The sequence below is a fragment of the Apteryx rowi genome, unplaced genomic scaffold (assembly GCF_003343035.1).
Source record: "Apteryx rowi isolate R43461 unplaced genomic scaffold, aptRow1 scaffold_7, whole genome shotgun sequence".
NCBI classification, from domain to species: domain Eukaryota; kingdom Metazoa; phylum Chordata; class Aves; order Apterygiformes; family Apterygidae; genus Apteryx; species Apteryx rowi.
In genome coordinates this window covers 1,766,754-1,790,044 of record NW_020450982.1, presented here as the reverse complement: position 1 = coordinate 1,790,044, position 23,291 = coordinate 1,766,754, and the positions used below count along the sequence as shown (strand labels likewise).

General features: G+C 39.4%; 1 protein-coding gene across 1 annotated transcript in view; it reads right to left on the bottom strand.

Annotated features, from left to right (window-relative positions):
- The window catches only part of FAF1 (Fas associated factor 1), a 175,645-nt gene that overhangs the window by 40,971 nt on the left and 111,383 nt on the right, over positions 1-23,291 (bottom strand). The window contains exons 10-14 of the mRNA XM_026086933.1: positions 22,671-22,766; positions 21,824-21,947; positions 20,804-20,867; positions 19,812-19,893; positions 9,859-10,013 (exon numbers count right to left, since the gene is read on the bottom strand). Coding sequence (XP_025942718.1) covers positions 9,859-10,013; positions 19,812-19,893; positions 20,804-20,867; positions 21,824-21,947; positions 22,671-22,766 — 521 coding nt within the window. The remainder of the gene's footprint in view (positions 1-9,858; positions 10,014-19,811; positions 19,894-20,803; positions 20,868-21,823; positions 21,948-22,670; positions 22,767-23,291) is intronic.

The window sequence follows — 23,291 nt, the reverse complement described above, 5'->3', positions numbered from 1 at the left end:
GGCTAGAGAACAGTGTTATTGCTAAGAGCAGCCCCCTGTTTCTCGGTGCCACCTCCCGCGCCTCCGTGACACGGACGGCAACGTCCCCAGTGTCAGTGCTGCTCCTGGACAGAYTTAAGGAGCCGCGGGAGCAGCGGCGCTCTGCGAGGAGCCCCTGGGTGCCCAGTCCCTAGCGGGGCACAGGAGCGAGGCGCTGCTTGGCTCCCGCGCCGTCGCCTCTCCCAGCGTGCACGGGTTCAGACCGAACCCTGGTTAGAAACTCGTGTTTAGTAGAGCAAGGGTTCACAAAGAGTGGGAGAATTAAAGCAATAAGTTAGCAAAGAATTGAAAATCCGAACTAAGAAGAGTCCGCTGCATTTCCATCAAGAACGCAGGCAGCAGTGCTGCCTGCTCCCCCGAACGCCGAGCCACGCACCGAGCACTCTCCTGCCCCAGGACGAGGGGGCGACTGGCACTGCTTTAGAAGACACGGACACCTGCTGACCGGTAACGTGACCGAAGCCAAATATCAACCGCAGCAGAGAACAGGCCCTGAGCAGGATCGATTTTCAGCTATCTCCTGGAATCAAACTGATAATACAGTTCGATAGGATGCATAGCTCTGCAGACATCCCCAAATTAATCTGGCTTCTCAAGACCTTAGGAATAAAATAAAGATGACCAACAGTTGTGGCAGAGTATGGTTGGAGAAAAAAGAGTCACATCTCAAAAGCTAATTCCAGCTCATTTCTTGTTAATCAAGCAAACTCGCGGAATGAAGCTATTGCAGCGCAAGCTGGGTTTTGCCATTGCACGGTACCCCCGGACTGCGCAAACAGGGGTGCCTCACGCTACATTTTGAAAGTTTTTCACTATGTTCATATAAAAATTAAAAGCTCTCCTTTGCTTTTGGGTTTCTTATCCCTCCTGCCCTCCCCAACCCTGTAAGGTTAATTAGCAATTGTATTAGCAAATCCGTCTGGAGCTCTGAAGGGCAAATTCACTTCCATCTGCAGAGAACTCCGCGCTCAAATGTACAGCGAAAAATAAAAAGTATTCAAATAAATATTAAAAATTGCATAGGATTTTAGACAATTGTTTTAATTTTCCACTATTTTCCGCGCCAAGATAAATAACTGAAGCTTTGGTTAGATTGTTACAGTCTCATTCACGTAAATATTCCTGTAGTTACGTCGAATTTTAACATACTGTTGTGAAAGCTTTGGAAAAGTTTTTCCAAAAGGAGGTACTTTGGCACACGGTGCCCACAATGCTTCTTGCAAAAGGGCTTTTAAAGGGAAGTACTGCAACGTGGATGTGTCCTTACACCGCCCGCAGCCAGAAGTCCTGCCTGAGAACCGGCAGCAAGTCAACCCTGACAACCTCTTCCAAAATCTCTATTCCCCGTCAGTCTGAACTGGTGTTCAGCCCTCAGCCTGGGTGATGCTGGGTTGAAAAATCATGATTTATTCTTGGCCAGACCCATGAATAAATCCCAAGGCCTGCGTGCCTCAGTGAAACTGTAAAACTTCAGAAATGGCTGTGAAAAAGGAAAGCTGTGACTTTTCTCTTGATCGTGAAGAAAATTATGACGATTATTAAATACTCAAGATTCCTAATTATTTTTAACAATAATTCTATACTGTGCAAAGTCAACCTAAGTCTCACTAAAATGTTAACGTAAAAATAGTATTTTTGTATTACATGTTTATATTAAAAATGTAAAAGCTGAGGCGATGAGACGGTGTATTTAAATAAGCTTGCTATCCGTAGCCTTCACACCACAGAGTTAACCGTTGGCTCAGACAGGTTGCAATGGGAACCAGACACAAGGTGGGGTTGAAACTTGGAAGCTACGACTCCGTTAATGAGCTAAACGAACACCAAACCAGTGAGCACGGGCTTGTCCGGGGAGGTTCCCACTTGCAGCCTTGAAACCCTAAAACCTTCAGAAAGCCGGGCTGCCTGGGACGGCCGGAGACACGTCGCGCTTCGGTGCTCCAAGCTGCCCCGAGGAGGCCCTCGCTCCTGTATCAGCTGTCCAGGGGGAGCGGAGGCTTCCCAACCCGCGGGCTCCCGTTTGCACTTTAGATAAATGTACAAAACAGCCTGAACTAAATGGTGTGCATATCGTCTTTTGTATCCGCATGCAGAACATTCAGGGGTTCAGATTAAAAGAGCATGATTTTACCCACTTTTTCTTTATGCAAGAGTAAAGCCTAGCGGAGTGAGCTATCTAACTCTTCATAAAACATGGAAGATTTAATTTCATCCTGCAAGGTTCATACAGATTAGGTAAACACTTTATAACCCCATTCAAGTCTAAAACACGTCCCTCTAGAAACTCATTAATCCATCCTCTCAGATACCACTGGACACCAGGCAAAATGATTGGTAAAAGTATAAATAAAATATACCTGGACCCCTTGCTCAAATGCTGCACTAAAAAAGGAAAACACAAGCTTTACTTGCATATCAGTAGTACTTTTGATTATTGTCTACCATACGAGAAAGATGTGTAATGTAGGATTTGCTGAGGTTCCCTACAATTAGATTTAATAATAACCTAGATAAGAATAGAGAATATGTCTAGTTATTTTACAGACGACAGGAAGGTGGGAGAAGCTACAAGCACATTGAAAGCCAGCAGAAGAATTCAGAATAATCTTCACAAATCAGAGAAACGATCTGACAAATAAAATGCAATTCAGCAAGGTCAGTGAAAGTCTCTAACTGAGCAGGAGGAACAATTGCACAAATAAAGAAGAAGAATGAAGCAGTAAGGCAAGAGGAAAAGTCAGGATGTGGAAAAGGCAAGCATCATATTGGGGTGCTTGCCAAGCCAAACAGAAGCATGGTTTGTAAAACATGAAATAATCCTCTTTCTGTATTTAGTACTGAGAAGGCAGTTCTAGGCGCCACACAGCAAGACATGGACCAATTACAGAGGGTCCATATGAAGGCTGCAGTAATAATCACGAGTCTAAAAAACATGAGCTACGAGGAAAGGCTGAAGGAATTAGGGTGGCTTCATCCAAGGAACCTGCAGGAAAACGCAACAGCCGTGTTTAAGTCCAAGGAATGAAGCAGCCGAAGGCAGCAAATACCTTATTGCCCGCCGAGCGGACCAAGGCACAGCCGCCACGAGGCCAAAGCAGAGTCACCGTAACCTGGGGTGGACGAGACACATGGGTTCCCACCAGGCACCCTGCAAATTACCAGTGAGATTCACCCCTCGCTGCTGCATTTTAGTACAGCCGACTCTGCCTTCGCCAGCTGAAATTCTTCTTCTGGCAGACAGTTTGGGCACACGTATAGAGGCGGCTAAATTTCTCAGCTGCTTCCTACCCATCTGGCATGAGACTTCACTGGCGCCATTGAGTACTCCTGCACTTTAAGTGAAACGTGAATCATCACCTTCTTCTTCCTCCAAGCCCAGCAAGTCCATCCTGACTGCCTGTTCCTCCGCACCTCTTTTGCATGGGACCCTAACAGTTTCATTCTGTCGCATTTTCTGTTCAGTGAGMGTAACAAACTACGCTGCAGTTTGAGGGCAGTGGGATAGAACTTGCTTTGGGCTTTGTGTTCATAACGGTGATTTGAAATTTTATGCTTACAAAGTTAGCCGTTTAGTAAGCTTATGTAGTTTAACAATTTTTTAAAATGATCTTAAGATATCATTATAGGCACATATAATGATGCACTGAAAACCTTGACCAGATCAACAGAGAGACTACTTTTTACATGTAGTTGAATATTACAGAGACATCTATACTGTACCAATCACGATCAAATTAAAGTGCATTCTCTCCTGGGTTTTAGTTTTCCAAATCTGGACATTTTTAGACTACCAATGTGAAATTACCTTGAAGTATACAAATATTTAAGCAGGGATAGTTTACCTTTTCTGGTGGGTGTATAATAAACAGTTTAACCATCATCTATATACAGGCTGTTTTGTTCTCCATCTAAAGAGACAATCACCTTTTATCCTTTTCCTTTTTTCTTCATTTCAGTGCTATTAGGAAACTATTCACAAGTGCAACCCTGAACAATACTATGCAGTAATTATGACTAGACGACAAAGAGATGCGAACAATTACTGAGCCCATTTTGAAACCCTACACTAATAAAGTCATTAGATGCTGCCCTTGCCATGAGCCTTCTAAAAGCTTCTGAAGTTACAAGAACACACGGCATTGTTCCCTAGGACAATTGCTGCCGGCAGAATGCAAACCTTGAGTTAAACCATGCTGCAAATTGATCTTGACATTCTGTTAAGACCGCCACTAAAATCAAAAGCAAAGGAGAAAAGGAGAAAATGAGCGGGTGGGATGTAATCATGGAACAGAAGGGTTCCCTCCTCACCTTCTTTCCTCTTCCTCCTCAAAACAAGCCATACAGAAAATGACAAACTCTCCTGGTGTTTGAGAACCTTTATTTTTAAAACATTAATTAGACTTTTGACCTGTTTTTATTGACTGGCACTGTATTGCTATTAAAGTAAATTAAGCAAAATATTGCAAAATACAATAGATAAGATTTTCACACTCTTCTGTTGAACCTGACTAAGGATTTAAAGCCCAAAGAACAAGTCCAACAGTTTTGCAAGCAACATATGCAGAATCCATAGTCGCTCCTCAAGCGGCAGTCACAAATTAACACTCACCGAGTCCAGCACACGCAGACCCCACACCTGCAATATAGTTGCTGAAGGATCAAATAGGATTGGGGAGCTAGAGCAATATGGTCAACTGGTCTTCATCCAGGCATGCATCATTCAGTAGGTTAGTATTAAGGGTCAGCAACTGTGAATATGGCTAATTACTTGATGACGGAAATTGCAGGTGAAGACAACCTGCTGCTGAGAAGTGCTTTAGTCAATTAACTCTTTCCTAAGATTAAGCAAAGTGAAAAACTATCATTTGAACATTAAAACTAACAAGTACCTGTCATCAGAGCTGAGGCAACACCTTGAAATATAGCACCCGCGGGCAAAGATAGCAGCAAAAGCAAAAAACCTGCCACAGACATGCTTTTTTATGGATTTGGTATTGCTTTGCTTGGCGAACATTATAAACACTGGAAGTCTGTTAATATAATGTGCAATGTGTGTTGGTAAATGTGGTATTTACAAACATAAGAGTCTGTGTGCATGCGTGTACATGTATATATGTACATATATACATATATGCATGCATATGTATCTATGTCTATGTCCTGGATATAAACATATGAACTACTTAATTCATGCTTGTGTATTTAATGAATTACCAAAAATAGTTATGCATGTGCTTGTGTATATATTTATATATACTTTCTATATACACAAACATAATTATATTAGAATAACAGCATTTAGTCAAGCTATTTGAAGTTAGAAGATGCCAGAACTACAGCTGCTCGTGCCTGGCCTTCCTGCCCGTCTATCCCGTAACCTCTCCGAAAACGCAAGGACTCCCTCAGCCCATGGGACGGCCCAAAGCCGCTGGCGAGACGCTGCAGCCGCGTGCTCAGCCCGGCAGGCAGGGCCGGGGTTGTCAATACCGCCAAACACAACCACCGCTGCCGTGACAGCTCCTGTAAGCCTGTTCCTGCTGTTTGGAGAGCGGCATGGTAGCAAATCTTTATAAAGCAAGCAAGGGAAGGCAAACAGCGATGCTTAAGCTTATGATTCACCCCAAATTGAATGGAATAAACAAGAAAGTAAAAGCTATACCTGTAGCTTTGGGGGTTTTTTTGTTTTTTTTCCTTTCACAGTTTCAAAAATGTAAGTATTAATGCTTCTAAAAAAGACAATCTTTTAAAACAGAAGTCATCATTTAAGCTAACGTTGGGCCGCACCAGTGCATGAACGACAACGGTGCACRCACACCGCCTTCCGGAGACACGAAGCCCACCCTGAGAGAACCCACCTTCAACAATCTCACCCGAAGGTCAGCCAGCACACTGCTTGGCGCCCAGGTCCTTACTGCGAGTCGAGCGCGTCGCAACGGAACAAGCGGCCGAGGCTTTGGCCAGGACAGCAGCAGGCCGCGCTGCCCTCCCTTCGCTCCCCGCGCACCACCGCTCTCTTGGACCCTATCCCTGGGCTCACCCTTCCCTAGGCCATTCTCCACCAAAGACAGGAAAGAGATTTTGCACTAGCTAAAATGCCCTAGAACAACAGAAATGACAGGAATATTCCAGGAAGCCGCTCACTGACCCTAAGTCTAAAATACAGGTAAGAAAACTTTCGTGTAGGTTTTCCTTAGCAGTATTATAAAAGTACTAAGTTATTTTCCTAAATGAAGGCAAATTATTTCATTACATTATTTTGTGACTTTTACTATGACTATTTTATACTAGCAATGAAAACATACACAATTTGCAGCACTTACCCCAAATAATTTCTCCCTTTCCTGCAAACCTTATGTCAGAGACAATTAAAAGCTGTGAAAGCCAAAACACCCTCTTAGCCGTAGTAACTACAGCTTTCCTGCACATTGACAAAGTAGCAGTCCTGGGTGTCTGCAAACAGAATTGTTTTAAAGTCCAGCTCCCAAAGTTGTAACGCTCATGCCCTTGCGCTCCTGCTAGCAGGCACCTCGCACCTGCACCTGCACTATTTTATTTTCTCTTCACTTTATGGCAAAGGCCGTTGAAGAACAGGATTGACAGAGTCCGGTTGAGCAGTGCCAGTGCAAAGGTAATGCAGGATTCAAAGCACGTCCTGCATTGATGTCAGCCAGAAAAACATATTAACGTTCAGGAGAAATATCCACGTTTTGGAGCCCTTTCTGTTCTGCAGTGCTCAGAACGAAGCTCCATTTTGCTAATGAGAAGAAACGAAGCTCCTGGAGGACTTAGTGTGGAACAGGCAGACATCCTTAGCGTTACCGTGTTCGTAATACACTAATGTTGGGAAAAAACCCACAAAGGTGGTACAAAAACTTCCCCAGTTTCTTTAATGAAAGAAGTCATTGCGAATAGCAAAATCTGGTGACAAAATATTTTTGAGAGAGAATGAAAAAAAAGCAGTGTTCTCTCTCGTACAAGCAGTCACACAAGAGCTGTTATCATGGGGTCACGCTATCGATAACGGTACGCAGGAGCCGGCGCACGTGGTTACGCGAGAAAGGYGGCCGATGAACGAACGCGAGGTGCTCAGCCCGCGCGGGGAGAGCCGGCCGCGCCACGGCTGCCTCTTCTGCTCTACCCTCCCAGCGCGGCCGCCGTCACCAGCGTCGGCCCCTTGACACCGCCGGGGCTTGCGGAAGAGTCCCAGATTTCATCCTTCAAAGAAGGAAGAGGACAGTGAAGAGCAAGGAGAAGCTCAGGATATTCAAAAACGTTTTTGTTAATGTAAGCAAGTATTTATAGCTATTTGAAATCTTTCTTCACGCCATGCTACAGCATTGAAAACCTGTCTTTTATTGCTGATGTCGAGGGGTCTCTGTTGATTACTGTAAATAAATGAAGCTCCTCTGCCTTCCCACACTGGCTTTTCCACTAGTGCAGCTCTATCAGCACAAGCAGGCTGCTCTTGGGTTACCCGGGCAGGCAAAAAAGCAGGTCCTGCTGTTGGCATCTTCTCATCACTCAAATAAAAAACAAAACAAAATGCACCCGCGTTGGTAGGGATGCGCAACACCCAAGAGCACGGTCATTTTGTCCCGTAGTGAAGCGCAGCAACCAAGCAGCGGCGCTGGGCAGAGGTTTAGGGGAACGCCGCAGCACCCCGGCCCTGCCCGAAGCGGCAAGGACGCACCACGGCCCCCGAAGAACTCGCAGCCCRAGGAGCGGGATGCGACTCCAAACACAGGAACGGGAAATTATTCTAACTCGAGCCAGCGCGTCTTGTTTACCCCTTACTATTTTTCGACCTCACTGTTAATATGACAGTTTCTGTGTTGTTGTTAAGAGGGAAAAAACAACAACAAAAAAAGAAGGCTTAAAAACCCTATCATACTGCACAATCAGGGACCAGATTCACTGAGAACAGCTATAGAGCCTTAAACAAGCCCTTTATTTTGCGTTTTAAAAAGTGTCATAAGGAGTTAATAGGACACAGCTGTACAGGCTCTTTCTAACAAGCAGCTTCTGTCGCTTTGGTCACCACAGGTGTCTCTCTAACCTGCAAACTCTTATTACTAGTGTATCAAAGTTGTGCTACTTAATAGATTTCTTTAGTAAAACACAACAAAGCAATTACATGGCTGTTGATCGTCAGTCATAAAAAAAGCCCCCTCAAACACAGTTTTTCAAAAGAAACTACACTGCAATTTTTTGTCATTGTAAAATAAAGGCAACGAGAGAATGCAAAAGGAAACGGCACAATAGAGCAGCAGGCAGCCGGCTCGACTGAGCCACTACAGATGGTTCAGAAATAGTGTTTCCTTCTACACCGAGCCGGGGCATAAAAGAAAAGGAGGAGGCTCCTTACTGCCAATGAATGGCAATACCAAAAGACTTAAGCAAGTTTCCAGTCCGTATTTGGTCCCATGAAAGAGCCTAGATGTTTCTTTTTCTCTCTCTCATTTCTTTTTTTTTTTTTAACTTTTTTTTTTTAACTTTTTTTTTTTAATCTGTTTTTGCCATTGCTTTTTTCCATAGTCTTTAACCGTCCCTTAACAAACCTAGAATAATTCAAACAAGGAACACAACCGCGGATTCATGCAATGACGAAATGCAGAAGGTTAAGCTAGGAATTCCTGTGAAACAACAAAGTATCACTCTAAAAGTATATTACTAGACCAAGAGATTGTTCTGTTTTCCTTTGCCCACTTTCTTTAAAGAAATACTAACAATGATTTCATATTTAAGAATAAGAATGCATGAATGCCTTGTAAAGAAATCCAATTTCTACCAAGCCATAGAACAAAAGCAACATATATCTGCATTTTTAATTGTTCAATAATCAATGGAATTATGTGAAAAATGGTAACCTTATCCCAGACCAAATGACCGTAGCATCTTTTGTTAAAAAATTAGAATAATTATCATCATTATAGTTATATACCCAAAACACTATCCTGGCAAGCAGCAGTCTTCTGTATAAATAGAAGTGATAAAATAAAGCCCAAGTTAGAAAACCAAACAGGTCTGCTTTCTAAACATAATCATTATGTGCAGGTAGATTATGATCAACTGATAAATAACTAAAGGAGAGAGACGTCTTCATATAAAGATATGAAAATTTGTTGTTAATGTACAAGAAGTAGGAATCTACAGATTTTATTTCTTAACTCATCAGTAAAATGACGGTCTCTAAGAAATAGGATAGCATTTATTAATATATTGTATTAAAACCTATCAAAATCCCCAAACACTGGCAAGGGTATGTTCTGTAAGAAAATTGGAGAGTTTGTAAAACTTCATAGGAATTATTAGCTTTCAATTTTTTTGTAAAATCTGTTTTTTAATATTAAATTAGTTTAAAGTTGAATTAATAGTTAAATATTAAATTATTATTATTTTTTTAAATTTTCAGTAACAACAGCAGTTATTATTCCAAAAGAGCACCCAGACACTTCTAATGCAGTTACACCTCCGTACATACAGTCAGTGTCACCTAATACTATGGCACCCTATGGCAGAGCATTGAAGACATGTTTCAAGAACCATGTTTGCAAAATAAACTCAAAAAAAAAAAAAAAAAAGCGAGGAGGGGAATAATCTGTTGAACTATTTTTCCTACACAGGACTAATGAAAACGAGAAGGGTCCAATTCCCAACCAGTGCCAAACAGCACAGCTTCACTGACCAGCTGAGAACGAGCATGAAGGTTTTCAGCTTAATAACTACCACGCAACGAAACATCTGCTGCACAGAGACGACGCAGAGATAAGCTCTTCCTGGAGAGGAAAGCTGCTCCGCTCGCTATTCGAGCGGCATTACCTTGCTCTGTTTGCCTCTTTTGTCATGTCCCACGCCCAGGTGATGAAGTTCTGGCTCAGGTAGGAGACGATGGATTCGGCACAGAGCATCTGGGAGCAGAACACGTTGGTCAGGACGCTGTCGTCATGGTGGAGGTAGATAGCGAGAAGCTTTCTCTGCAAGGACAGGAGAAAACGGTGAGCRGGGAAAACCTCCTCAGACTATTTAGGAATCGAAAACTGCAACCGCAGGTTTGCACGTTAGTATGCCTGGCGGCGTTCATAGTGTGTGCCGAATCTCTCAACGTGCCCACGTAGAGGAAGGAGGAAAATAAACAAAAAGAACAACAGATTTCAAGGCAAAACGATCCATCCTTCTAAATCTGTAAGTCTCTCTCTATTCTTCCAAACAGCTTTTATTTTGGTTACCAAAATATGATACATACAATACACATCTGAATATAACCAAAAAACTTTATTAACAGAGTTAAGCTTGAAGAATGGGGGGGGGGGTTGTTGTTGGGTTTTTTTTTTAAGTTTAAGATAATATTCAGTATAATTCTCTTATAGAAGGAAAATGCGTCTTGAAACAACAATATCAAGGACACTAAACGAATATGCTTATAATCAATTTAGAAAGAAAGACAGTGTATTATACCAGTTCCTCTGTAGCCATATAAAAGCGCAAAATTAGTAAGTACCAGTACAAACAACTATGGTCCAAGGCAGTGATGCTACATGCTGGATGTTTCGGCAGCTCTTCATCCTGATGCCTTCATACATGATGCCTTCGCAAGCCCGTGCACTGGCGGGCAAGAGGCCCGGAGACACAAGCCAGTGCTGCACCTCYGCGCAGCAAAGAGCCGCGGGGCTGCACGGCGCCGTGAGCACGTGGGACGTGGGCAGGGGTGCAGGAGATGGGAGCAAACGAGTGAATCCCGCACCACGTGTGCTGACATACCCCATCGGAGCCACCACGCTAGCAAAGGTCACCTTCTGAAGGTGACACTGGTGGCCCCTTGAAACAAGGTAACCTGTGCCTGGTTCTCCTGAAACCCTACCAAGGAAGGGCAGAGCTTTTGCTGCCAGCAGCATACGGCTGCATTGCATCCCCATGATATTCTCAGACCACCTTTTGGAAAGTGAGCCTACGTCTACCGAAAGGTAGAAAGCAGACTGAGAAAAATATAGGGAAATTACGAGCTAGGAAAGACCATGATCCTATATCTGCTCTTCGATGAATGATGAACACCATTCAGAAAAATTATAAAGTTCTACCCATTCTTCCCACCCCCCAGAAAATATATATTAGTTAGAGACAATACAGTAAATCATGTTTTCACAACTTTTTTAAATAGTCATTTCAAATCTCTCCATTACAAGTAACACTGAATTCCAAATATTGATATGTATTGAGACAGCAAGACATGGGATGCAATTTTGAGGCAAGCCTTTAAAAAAAAAAAAAAGTATGGCTATAACATCATATACTGGCTTTGGATAAAACTTAATGACTGTTTAAAAAAAGAAGAGTACATTTGAACATTAGACTTTGGGAAAGGGATTAGTAATTTGCATTAATGTTTGTCTAATTTAATTTAAATGTTCTTCAGCCCCAAGTACACATGTGCCAGGAGGGGCCATTAATAAGCCTAACATGCAGAGTTCCATACAAGTGCAGCCAACAATGTTGACTGAAACTAAACTTGAAAATCCAGGGCACTAATGCACAATATCAAGCAATAAAACAGCATTTCGGTGGTGATATTTAATTTAAAAAGAAGAAAGAGGCAAGGGAAGATCAGGCACTGTCTGTTTTTGAGGATCAGCCATTCTGCATTTCAAAGCGTCGATCCCTGCAATATCCAGGTTACTGTGCTAGAATCTCGACTATTATATAGCAGTTGTAAGAGAGGGAGGGCAAAGATGTGTTTACTCAGTGATTAGGGCCTTAGAATAAGCCTCTAGCTCCTAGAGAGACAGCTCACCACTTATTCATTTGGACCAATTCACAAAGCCTAGAAAGATTAAACATCCATGCTGAGAAGACAAGCGAATGCAGACGGTGAAAAAGAAATAAAAATTCTTTAAAAACTCTGAGATGACTTCATTATTTTTTCCACAAGGAAACTTTAGGAAAGTGTTTAGTTAGAGAAAAACCCACATTGACCTCTCTCTAAACCCTTAATCTTTCCTTTGTGGTGGCACTGCTTTGTGGTAAGCGGATGGCTTTGCTCTCCTCTTTTCACTGGGAGCGGATAGAAAAAAAGGCTCTTGAGAAACACTTTTAGTTCCAAAGAAACAACCCCATGAAACTGTTAAATATGAGATTGCATACAAGTGAATGTTTCAAAATATGTACAGTTTTAAGCTTAAAGGTTTAGGGACAAATTTTGGTAAACAAAACAGGCACACAAACAATGGGTGCTTACATTTGAACTGCTTTACCAGTGAATGTAGTTTTTTGTTGCATCAACAAATCACGGCATGCAAAGACTGAACTCCGTCATACACAACAGATTGTACCTGTGTCTGATAATTTGTCCAAATTGTTAAGGTCAGGCTTAGGCATACCGCTAGGACAAAAGTAAAGATGTGGCAGGAAGAACAGAAGCTGAAACATGTGATTTTGAAAAATCTTAAAAGCAGTCAGGAGTATTTTTTGCTTGGAAAAATGCATTATTGTAAAAGACTCACGGCTTGGAGTTTTGTTTCGTTCTGGTTTTTACTAACCTATGATAGTATATATTCATAAATAGGGTGTTTTTTAGTTGCTATTTCAAGACTTTGAAAAATCAGAGAAAATTCTAGGATGACTAACACTGGGAATTTTTTTAGTCAATACTAATAAAATAGCCCTACTAAAATGTTGAACCGTATTGATGTCCACAGAAGAAGCCTACTAATAGAACTCCAGTATTTTCTGTGCTTTCAAAAATGTAATGAATTGGGGGGGGGGGATGTATTTAGCATAAGATTTTAACAAAGAAAAAAACCCAGTGGAGAAGAACTCTCGCGAGCCCTTATGAAAGTATGACACATGGAAAAGGTTCAAAGTGCTGAACAGCTTTTGGACTTCCAAAGGCATTCATGTGCTTAAACCACCAAGAGAAGCATTTTTCAGACTATGCGGGTGATTAAGACCAGATAGTCATATACCAGGATTTTCAAAGTAACCTGGACCTAGGGGTCTGGGTTTACAAACGCACTCAGGAGTCAAAGTCTCATCAATGTCAACAAGACTTAAGATACTGCTTTAACCCTAAGCTCTAAGTTTCATTTATCTTAAGGGAACAAGGGCCACCTGGAAGTGGCAACAACTACTTTTCAGCAGCTTAGCTATCTCAACGCCTTCAAAAAGCTAGCTCTCGAGTAGTTTTTTCTGAAACCTCTGTTGCGGTCAGACTGTCAAGTCTCCCGCGCTGCACGTGGCAGCGGGCTGCCTTGCCCCTGCCCCGGCACCTCACACCCGTGGCCAGGCACCAGCGCCCCTCCTGCCCCGCGGCAGCCCGGCAGCAGGCTCAGTCTTCCCAGCTGCAGTCTCGTACCGCGTGCCCTCTCTGCTGCGCGAGCCCGCACGTAGCAGCTTCCTAACACAGATGCTAACACGGATGTACACCCTCACACTGCCCTTCCCACGCGTGAGACAGAAACATATTAAAGTCTTCTGCTATGTACCAAACTTGTCGATTTTTGCATTTGATGATGCTTCAGAAAAGTTAATGCATCTTGTACAGAAATAAAAGAAAAGAAGGAAAAGTCACTGAGGCAGAAAGAAACACAGATTAATTAGACAGAGACCAAACTGTTAATCACTGACTGAGTAATGGGATATCCAAACTTCTCAGCCAGGTCCTAATAACACGAGTAAGTTACTGATACCTAAAAATATGAAATGGAGTGAGAATAGCAATACAATCATAAGGGCGAGCAAAACCACAGACCTGAATGGTTATTTCTGCATCTCAGGTTTACGAGTTCAAGTAGCGATTGAGACAAAAACGTTCACTATGTAACATCTGCCAGAGGCATGAATATTCTTTCAAGTTGGTAAGCTAATGAATCAAGATCTTCCTTTTTCCTCCAGGTTTTATGTAGTGAGAGCTAATTTAAATGAACAAAGGGACACATTTTCACATCTTCAAGCCTTTGAAGTGAACAATCTGATCCACCTTTCTAAGGTAATCCTGGAGATCATATGATCAGTCGTCTTGGACACAGCTATTCTAACACGCGCAATCTTCTCCTAAGCAGGACATAACCCTTCTCTAGCACCATGGTGATATACCTCAAAACATACTCCACTTTGAAAAAGGATCAAAGCAGGATCACTGATATAGGAAATCCTAATTCTTTAGAAGCCTTTAGTACTGAAATCAAAATGTACAATAAATTACAATGAAGTATAAAATCATAGTAGAATGGCACTCTTATCTGTCCTTTTTATAATGAGAATATCAAAGCCCTTAATAAAAATTTCTCTACCTGCAAATGTAACATTGCCAGCTCCAATTATTTTTGTTCAATATAGTAACCATTAAAAATTGCTAAGATACTAACTTTTTACCATAAATATTGTAAAGTGACTTTTATTTGAAGGAGCAAACCTTTAGGCAGAGATAACTACCCCAAAATGTATGAGGTTAAGATCCTGGAAAAAACCTTCACTGTAAAGACAGTCATTAAATGCTCATATTATTTGGTATGCACAAAATACAAAAGTGTCGTTATCCAAAGCTCCAGCTGCCTGACATATGTGAATGAAACAAATAGTGGCTTACTCGCAACAGTCAATTCAACTTGTAATGATAGCTCATGTAATACGAAGAATATTAAGCAATTAACAAACTCAAAGATGATCTACTTATCATAAACCTAGAAAGAGGGGAAAATGAAGACAGTGTGTTAGACAACCTAAATAAACCTTCGCTATGTAATTTTAAGTACAGAGAACATTGAAGAGATACCCACAGCCAGGATTAACTTTTCTGATATGAAGGATTAAGCCAAATAAAGGGTTTGTAGTCAAACAATGAGACGATTAAACTAGTATGTTGTAGTCAAAATTTCTAAATGGTAATGATCCAAGAGTTCAGAATTAATTTAAGAATGAAAGGATAGAATTCTTAGCAAATATATCAGGAAAGAAAATGTAGGTGACTAACATGGGATTTAACTGGAATTTATCTACTAACATCAAAAACCTTACTGTAGCAGCTTTACTCTTTTTGTGGGTACCTAGACTTACTCATCTACACCTGTCCTCTACAGTTTCAACAGGACTGCGTGGCTTGGTGCTCAGGTTGCATTTACACTCAGTTGGGATCTGGACACAAGTTATTTCTCCATCTAGGTTCCCTGGACAGCTCAGCTAAAGAGGCATTTTCAAAACACATCTAGCATACACCGTATGATCAAGCCTCTCACAAAATGCAGCAGCAGCAATTTGCTTTGATTTAAAATGTGCCTGGAGGCAAAGTAAACGGTGCTGGTGCGGCTCTACTCCTTTGCATCATTCCACAGCACCTAGGGAATGAATATATGCAAGGATATATTCAATTCCATCTTCCGCTTGACAGAGTCCGCCCCCCAAATCAGTCACCTCCCGAGACTTTGTGCCAGTCAATAATTACAAATCGTTCTGGAACTGGTGCCTTCTTCACCCATTTGCCAAACTTACTACGCTTTACAGAAACCCTCGTTCTTTGGGCCTAAGAGGGACTACGACTTCAGTGCACCGGCCAGGGCATCCATCTAGGAAAGACAAGATGACAAAGACAAAAACAAAGAACAGTCCTGCAAATGGGATCCAGAACAAGCTCCTCTTCTCCAAGGGCCTGCATCAGCTGCACAAGGTAGGATCTAGAAGACGGGCTCGATTCTATCACTTCAAATTTCTCTTCTGAATGTGATTTAAAAGAGTGACCCCACTCAGTCCTTAAAATGATGGCCGCAGGTCTCTGCCTTGAGAGCAGTCCTGCCCGAGAGCCCCGGGGATGGAGGGAGCTGCCCTGCAGCCCGAAATGAAGACGATGTTCTCCGCTTTTCCTGCGGAGAAACGCCTAATGCTGGTTTGGATCTAGCCCATAATTTACAACTAAAATCAGTTCTAGACAAGAAGACTGTAGAGTACTCAATGCTGTTTCTCTAATCTACACTAGCACAAATCAGAATAATTATACCTCTGAATTTTTTTTCAGTATTAAGTTAAATTACCTGAAACAACAGTGAGGGAAAGTTTCATAAATTACACAGATAAAAATGATACTTTAGGAAGTCCTGCATGAAGGAATATTCTGCTACTGCTTGCAGAGATCAGCAAACCACTGGATAAGAGACAAGAAAAAGCTTTTATTTAAACACACCAAGAAGTAATCTTCCTTCTAGGTGTTCAGGAAATAAAGTACCCATATGTGAGAGGACTAGTTCTGCCACTAAACTAAAAGACAGAATTCAAAGGGAAGAAAGACATGGTTCATTTTCAGTATGCAGGAATATATGTTGAGGGAGCAACACCAACCTGTGCTAAGAGAGATGTTTCACATATTAAAAACCAGTGGACAGAAAGGCTGAAAGAGGAAGCAGAAGTTGATCTGGCAGAGGTATATAAAAATAAGAGCTACTGAAAAGGTAAAGCAGGTTTCTTTATCCTTTCTCATAACAAAAGAGTAGCAATCACCTATAATAATGAAAAGGCAAATAAAATCTGGTAAAAGAAAATACTGTAGTATTAATCAAGTAAACAGCTTCATTAGATTCAAGACAGAGATTAGGTACTAATATGATAACAATAGCAGTCTAAGTTAGGATAAAATCCCCACATAAGCTTTCAGCTGGAAAGAAACCTCCCCCAAACACCTTGTGAAAAACTGCCCATTATAAGATTTCTTCCACGGCATCCGGTCCAGCTATTTTTACGATAGCGCAGCTCCTTGAGCAAGGGCAAGTTCGTGCTTCATAAGCTGACATGACGGAGAAATGCTTTCTTCAAAGGGGCACAGTAAGCAAAGCGAGAGCTTCACAAAGGAAGAGTTTGTTATTGTAATGAACCTTTGTCTCTCTTTGTCTTCCTGACCAAATAAAAAAATAATAATAACCAGAAATTTTTCTTGTGTTAGCTCTATAATGAGCCTTGGAAATTGCCATCCAATGCTCTGAACCATCAGGCTGCAGGATGTAACTGGGGATTTCATTGCCGACAACCAAGCACACCAGTTGTTAACGGAAAGGCTCTGCATTTCAGCTATTTTAATTTTGGGCTAAAACCACTACTTGAAGTAAGGAGTATTTAATTATTTAAGAAAGTCAAGTTTAGAGATAAACTGCTTTTAAGGTAGTGCTACATTTGACCTCATTCCATTTCTCCTACCTAAAACTGGCATTATCATGGGAGCAGCTGCTTTTAAGGAAAACACCCATCATGTAAGTTAATCTCAACTATAAAGAGACTCAAAACGAAAAGCCGTGATAATAAAAGCTGAACAACACACAGGTAATAGACAATCATTTAAATCTTATAAAAGGTTATAGCTTCTTTTTCAAGTAGCATTTTCTTAAATAATTATGGAATTACTATCCTTTCTAACATGTGGAAACAAAAGATATTAAGATTTAACAGAAGAACACCTATTTTTCTTAAAAGAATTTTAATCCATATTCTGTGTTTAAAATATATGTCCTGATATAAGTGAATTTACTTAAAATAAGCAGAACTAAAATATTTCTGTAAGAAGCCTTCAAGTTCATAGGTAACAGGTTATTTGGAGGGAAAAATTATCAAGAATACAGGTTAAAAACAAAACTGATAGCTGTCTCCCTGGACCTGAACTGCAGAGTGCACCTTCTGCTCTGGACAGCACTGAGAATTTGTCAAGAAAAGGCCAAGATCTTTGAGCACTCTAGCTGCCAAGTGCTCTCAAATTAAATCAGTTTGAAGCGGTTTTCATTAAAATGGATTGAGTGTGGCATCGTGAGAAACACTCTATCAAATGTAGTGTTTTACTTAGTGATTAAGTATATACCAGTTGATGAAGCTACCCAAATCCTTCGTAATCCCACCACTCCAATAAACATTTAATGAGTATATAAGTTCAAAAAGCCTAGCAGAGGATTTAAACCTCCAATCTTGTTTTTATTTACTCTTGGAACTCAATTTCTCACTTCAAGTGAAGAATGCTGGTGCCTGAAGCTCATCTGTTGCCCTGGTAAAATTAAGTGCCCGCCACAGTATAAATCAGAACACAAGACATACAGGTTGCAATTTCGCTTAAGCTTTTTCTTAACTACTATACATTTTCAATTATTTTATGAAATGCAGTTATAAAAACATAAAATATGGTCCTAAAATATCCCTTTTCTCAATTATGAATTCCAGGAGGCAGTACAGAAAATGCTCACAGCAGGAAAAAATACAGTAAAAATAAATGGTGTTTATACTGTTTCATACCTTTGCTTTAAATTTAAGATGTTACATAAAATAATGTTATTTGATGGGGGAGTTCTGGGATCAGGGGAGGGTTCCAAAATTTAAGCCAATATTTGCAAAAAAAATTTAAAGAAAAAAGCCATAAAAACAATACTTTCCTAAACACATTACGTTATCGTGATGAGGATCTAGTCTGAATCCATTGCAAAACAATAGAAATGCAAGGTGACAGGAATTTCAGATGCGATATGTAAGTAGCACATGAACTATTTTGAGGATTAAAAATCTAAAGAGTTGTACTGCATTAAAAATTGATTTGTAGGCATAAAACAATATTGATGAAAGCTTGTAATAGACTCTCTTCTGTTACTATACTGATGCACTGCTAACCATTTCTGATGAAAGGAAACAAAGTGAACATCCTAACTCAAGCACTTTTCATGTTCACTTCATCATCTGATTTCTTTTAAACATGCATTAGTTTAATTATTGAGTTTCATTTAACATGCATTAGTTTAATTACTTTATTGAATTCTATTTACTTTTTATTACTTTAATGAGTTATCATAAATTAATACTTTCCCACTGAATTATTCTGTAGCAATTTATACTCTGAAATCCACATAAAGATATGAAAACATCTACCAAATTGAGTGCGAGAAAACTATTTGTGTTCACAATATATCCAGTAAGTGTTAATTTAAGCTATTTAGTCCAGATTCATAATCTTACTTATCTACATAATCTTACTCATAATCATACTTATCATAACATCCTGTTCCTTCCAATATGAATAACTATGGGAAGCCAAAACATTCTTCATTTTATAATCAAACATCTATCAAGACAACAAAAAGTAAATTTAAACAGCATAATTTTCTTGTTTGTGTTTCAGCTTTATCTATGCTTAATTATGCAGGGGTTTGGGTTTCTCCTTAGTGAATTCATGTCACCAAAACTTAAATAAACTATTCCCATTCTAATTTTATTAAAATACTGGTTTGACAACTGTGTATGGAATAACAGAAACTTGAGATGTCTGGCTAGATGGACAGAAAACCTAAATAATAAAACTTTAATACTGGAACTTACTTGGCAAATAAAGGCTGTATAAAGAAATAAGTAGTACTGTATTTCAGAGACCTTTCAATTTAAATGTGCAATTTCCTTAGCCATCCCTCACAGCAGTTACCAACATGCCACTTTGAACTTGTCAACCACAAGACTCCCAGCCAGTGTTATCTGGCATTACTACAGAATTACTTCAGGAAGAAAAGAAAAAGAGAGAAAAAAAATAGTAGTTTTGATGACTGAAGGACTCCAATAAAAATAGACCCTGAATAATTAGAAAGCAAAGGATACTCACTGTTGTTTCAAAATGTTCAGGGTAAATATTTTAGCCAACCAATTAAATGAGTATAACTGTTTACTACAATAAAAAGACCACTCCAAAACTTAGTTTACTTTTCTAAAATAAAGAAAAATACAGCATTTACAGTGGTTTCCATTTTTCCTCTAAACCAAAGAAAGCAATGTTAATACACACTTACATCTCTAGCCTTCCCATAGAAGGCTTCTTGAAAAGCAGCCTCTAATGATCCAATGAAATAAACAGGATGGCAGTCCCCGTATCTATTTGAGATAAAATTTGCAATTAATACAAAATTATGAAAATAAATAATTTCAACATTCTAGCTCTTCACATATTCTTTTAATATAATGCATTGGCTAAATCCTTAGAAAGCTGAAGTACTACACTTCTAAATATTTCCCCTCTGCCCTTTAACAGCTATATGTCCCCTGACATTCAAAAGCTCAAACTAATAGCTACCTTATGCATTTTATCATCAAAAAATTGTTTACATAAACAGACATTTGAAGTTCTATATACTTTTTCAATCATAACCGATTGCTTCTCTTTATTATAGTTTTAAAGGTTAATCGAAGGCTATTATATTAGACATTAATGCATCTCATATATATACCTATGTGAATAAGCATTCTATCACACAGGACTAAAAACAGAAGGCAAACTTTGCATTAGTTTGTAGTACACAGACTTTCTGGCTGCCAAGCAGCTTCTACCTATCTGATGAAGACAGACAATTGTTTCACAATGCATGATTTGGAGCTATAACGTTATGAAAAGCAGCAGTTCTGTATTTTTAAAAAGTAGTGATTTATGATTGTCCAACCACTTTATTACTGAGAAAACTCTTTATTACAACTCAGGATATACTTTTCAATATTAATCAGCTTCAGCTTTTCTGCTCCTATATATCAAATTAAAATTGCTATACATAATCTGAATCCTTATCATCCTTCTGGACATAATCAAGTAATGATAGCAAATTAATGGAAAATTAAGTTGGGCAAGAACCTGCCACTCTAACTTGAACTGAGAAATATTCTGTTTCCTAAATTGTCTCAACCAAGTTATCTTGAAACAGATTAGATTTGGACACCTAAATTTGTATGCTTACATAAGAAAATATGTACATGTGTTTTATTTTTACTTTCACAGGCAATAGGCTAAGCTTACCTTGAAGAAAATTCTGCTGTAAATTGTAATAAGGCATCTCCTTCATTTTCAGCATTTTCTGGCACTTAAAAAAAAAAAAAAAGAAAAGAGAAAAAGGCAACCTTAGGGAAAGGGATTCTAATGTGCACACTTACCTTGTTTCATGGATTTTTTTTACGTTGGCAGTTTACTAAGCAGTTAACATGCTATATACATTTCATGAAAGACTATCAGCCATGAATCTTTGGAGAAACATGGAATTTCCAGACACACCCATGAATATATTCAGGTTTCCCAAACAGTAAAATCCTCAGCTCCAGTGTAATGTGATAAATCACTTGCTCAGAGTTAACACTCAGTACTTCCTTTAATACATTAAAGGGAAAGGACTGGCTTGAAAGGTTTGACACACTGTATTGCTAGTTACTTTTCTTTTTTAATTTCCTATACATAATGTTAAAAACATTTCCACAACATTACAGTGACATAAATTTGCTGTCAAAAAGCTTCTAAGTTAATAACACTGACACAGGCCTAAAATAAGTAAATAGTATATAGAATAGTATATAGAGGGTAACTGATGGCTATTCCCTTCTTATAATTCAGGACTACATAATCTTTGAGATAAAAGGAACTATTTTATGTTACATGTAAATAGTTAAAAATATTCATTATCACAAGATGATGAAGCTAAAACCTTGCAGAAGTTTCAAAACAGGGAAGAAGAAAGGTAGGCAGCAAGTATCTACAGCTACATTTGGTCATAGATCATAATTTTTCAGAGTCAAATTATCATTCTTCAGCTACAAGCTAAAAGCACTAAGTTAAGAAGAAACTTTGTCCATGGGAAGATGACTTCGTTGTTGCCAATTATACAAGTTCCTAGCATTTTCCTCTGAAACACCCATCAGACACGAGACTCAAACATTTCTAATGTTCCCTATTGAAAGATAATTTCTTCTTTCTTATTATGCAGACCCATCATACCTCTGCTTTCACTAGTGCTGCAAAATCCATAGTAAATTAACTTTCAACACTTACTCATTGGCGATTTCCTCAAGGCAGATGATGCTACTCCAAACATCTCTCCATCATCAACTCCAAACTCTGTAGCATCTTCAAAGTCATCTCCATCACTGTCACTAACCATATGAACATCAGTGCACTGTTATTAAAAAACAAAAACAAACACCGTAAGCATCTATTACACAGGTCATCTTTAGTGAAACACAAAATACATACATACTGAAAAATACTTACTCATTTCCACAAACGCATTTGATATATTGCATTTAAGTTTACGATTTTATACTGTAAGACTTCTAATTTTTACCAGAAGTCTGGTTGACAGAGCAATATTATGTGACAAAATAGATATTTAATAACTAAGGAGCTAGTTTCGTATATATACATAGTATCCCAGATTTGAGCAAATTTTATCTAAAATTAAAATTGTATTTCCCCCCAGAGGTACTACAGATGGTTACTACTATGTAAGAAAGAGTGAAAGAAGCCACACAACAGTTTTACTAACCAGATGCAATGTACTTCAGCAATCCTTGCATAGTAGGGGACAGTCCTTGGTACACTTGGAAAGGTACCTATCTTACTGCAACCTCTCCCGTACAAATTTAGGACTTGGGGTATTTTTCAAAACTTATTATAGCTTAAAAAAAAAAAACAAAAACAAAAACTTTTTTTCCCATTGGTAACACATTTGTCCAGTTCCTTTCTTTGTTACAATTACCTGTTACAAGAATTGTAAGCTGAATCTTCTCACAAGTATTTCTACAGACATATCTGACAATAGAAGGGACAGTAACCAATGCAAAATAAGACTATCCCAGCTTCTTCCTAGAGTATACTTGTTGAATAAAAATGTTCTTACCTCCTCTGACTGTTCCCTTGTTTGTACAGGTGAAGATCTTCTTCCAACTGTAAGTCGATGGCAAGGAAAAGTCAGTCCCGAAACAGCTAGAGTCATCTACGAAAAAAGAAGTGATTATTTATTAGCACAATATTCTCACTTAGGTTTTTTCTTTTTTTTATTTCAGGTTGTTTTGATATTCAAATTAAAGACTGCACTGCAGAAGTCTGAATTAATTATACAGACATAAAGAAAGAAGCCTGGAAAATTCAAATGATTCCTCACATAAAAATATTCAAAAATCCAACAGCTATTACTGCACATTCACTACTAACATATTGCAGTATTTTCTGTTAGGTGTGGAGTGCTAAGACTTAATTGCAAAGCTGCAATATCAAATTTTAGCATTTGAGGTTTTCTGTTGCTGTTTTTACATTAACTATATACAGTCTTCAGGAAAGGCTGTTACCTCAGCAGATGATGAAACAGGGACTGTAGATGCTGGCAGGAGAAAAATTAGGTAACAATATCTATCTGCGCATTTTACAGCAAAGGAGTTCATAGGAATCCAAAGTATCCAAACAAACCAAATGGAACTGCAAACTCAAAACTGGCTTGCACTGTTATTTTCTCCTAAATCAG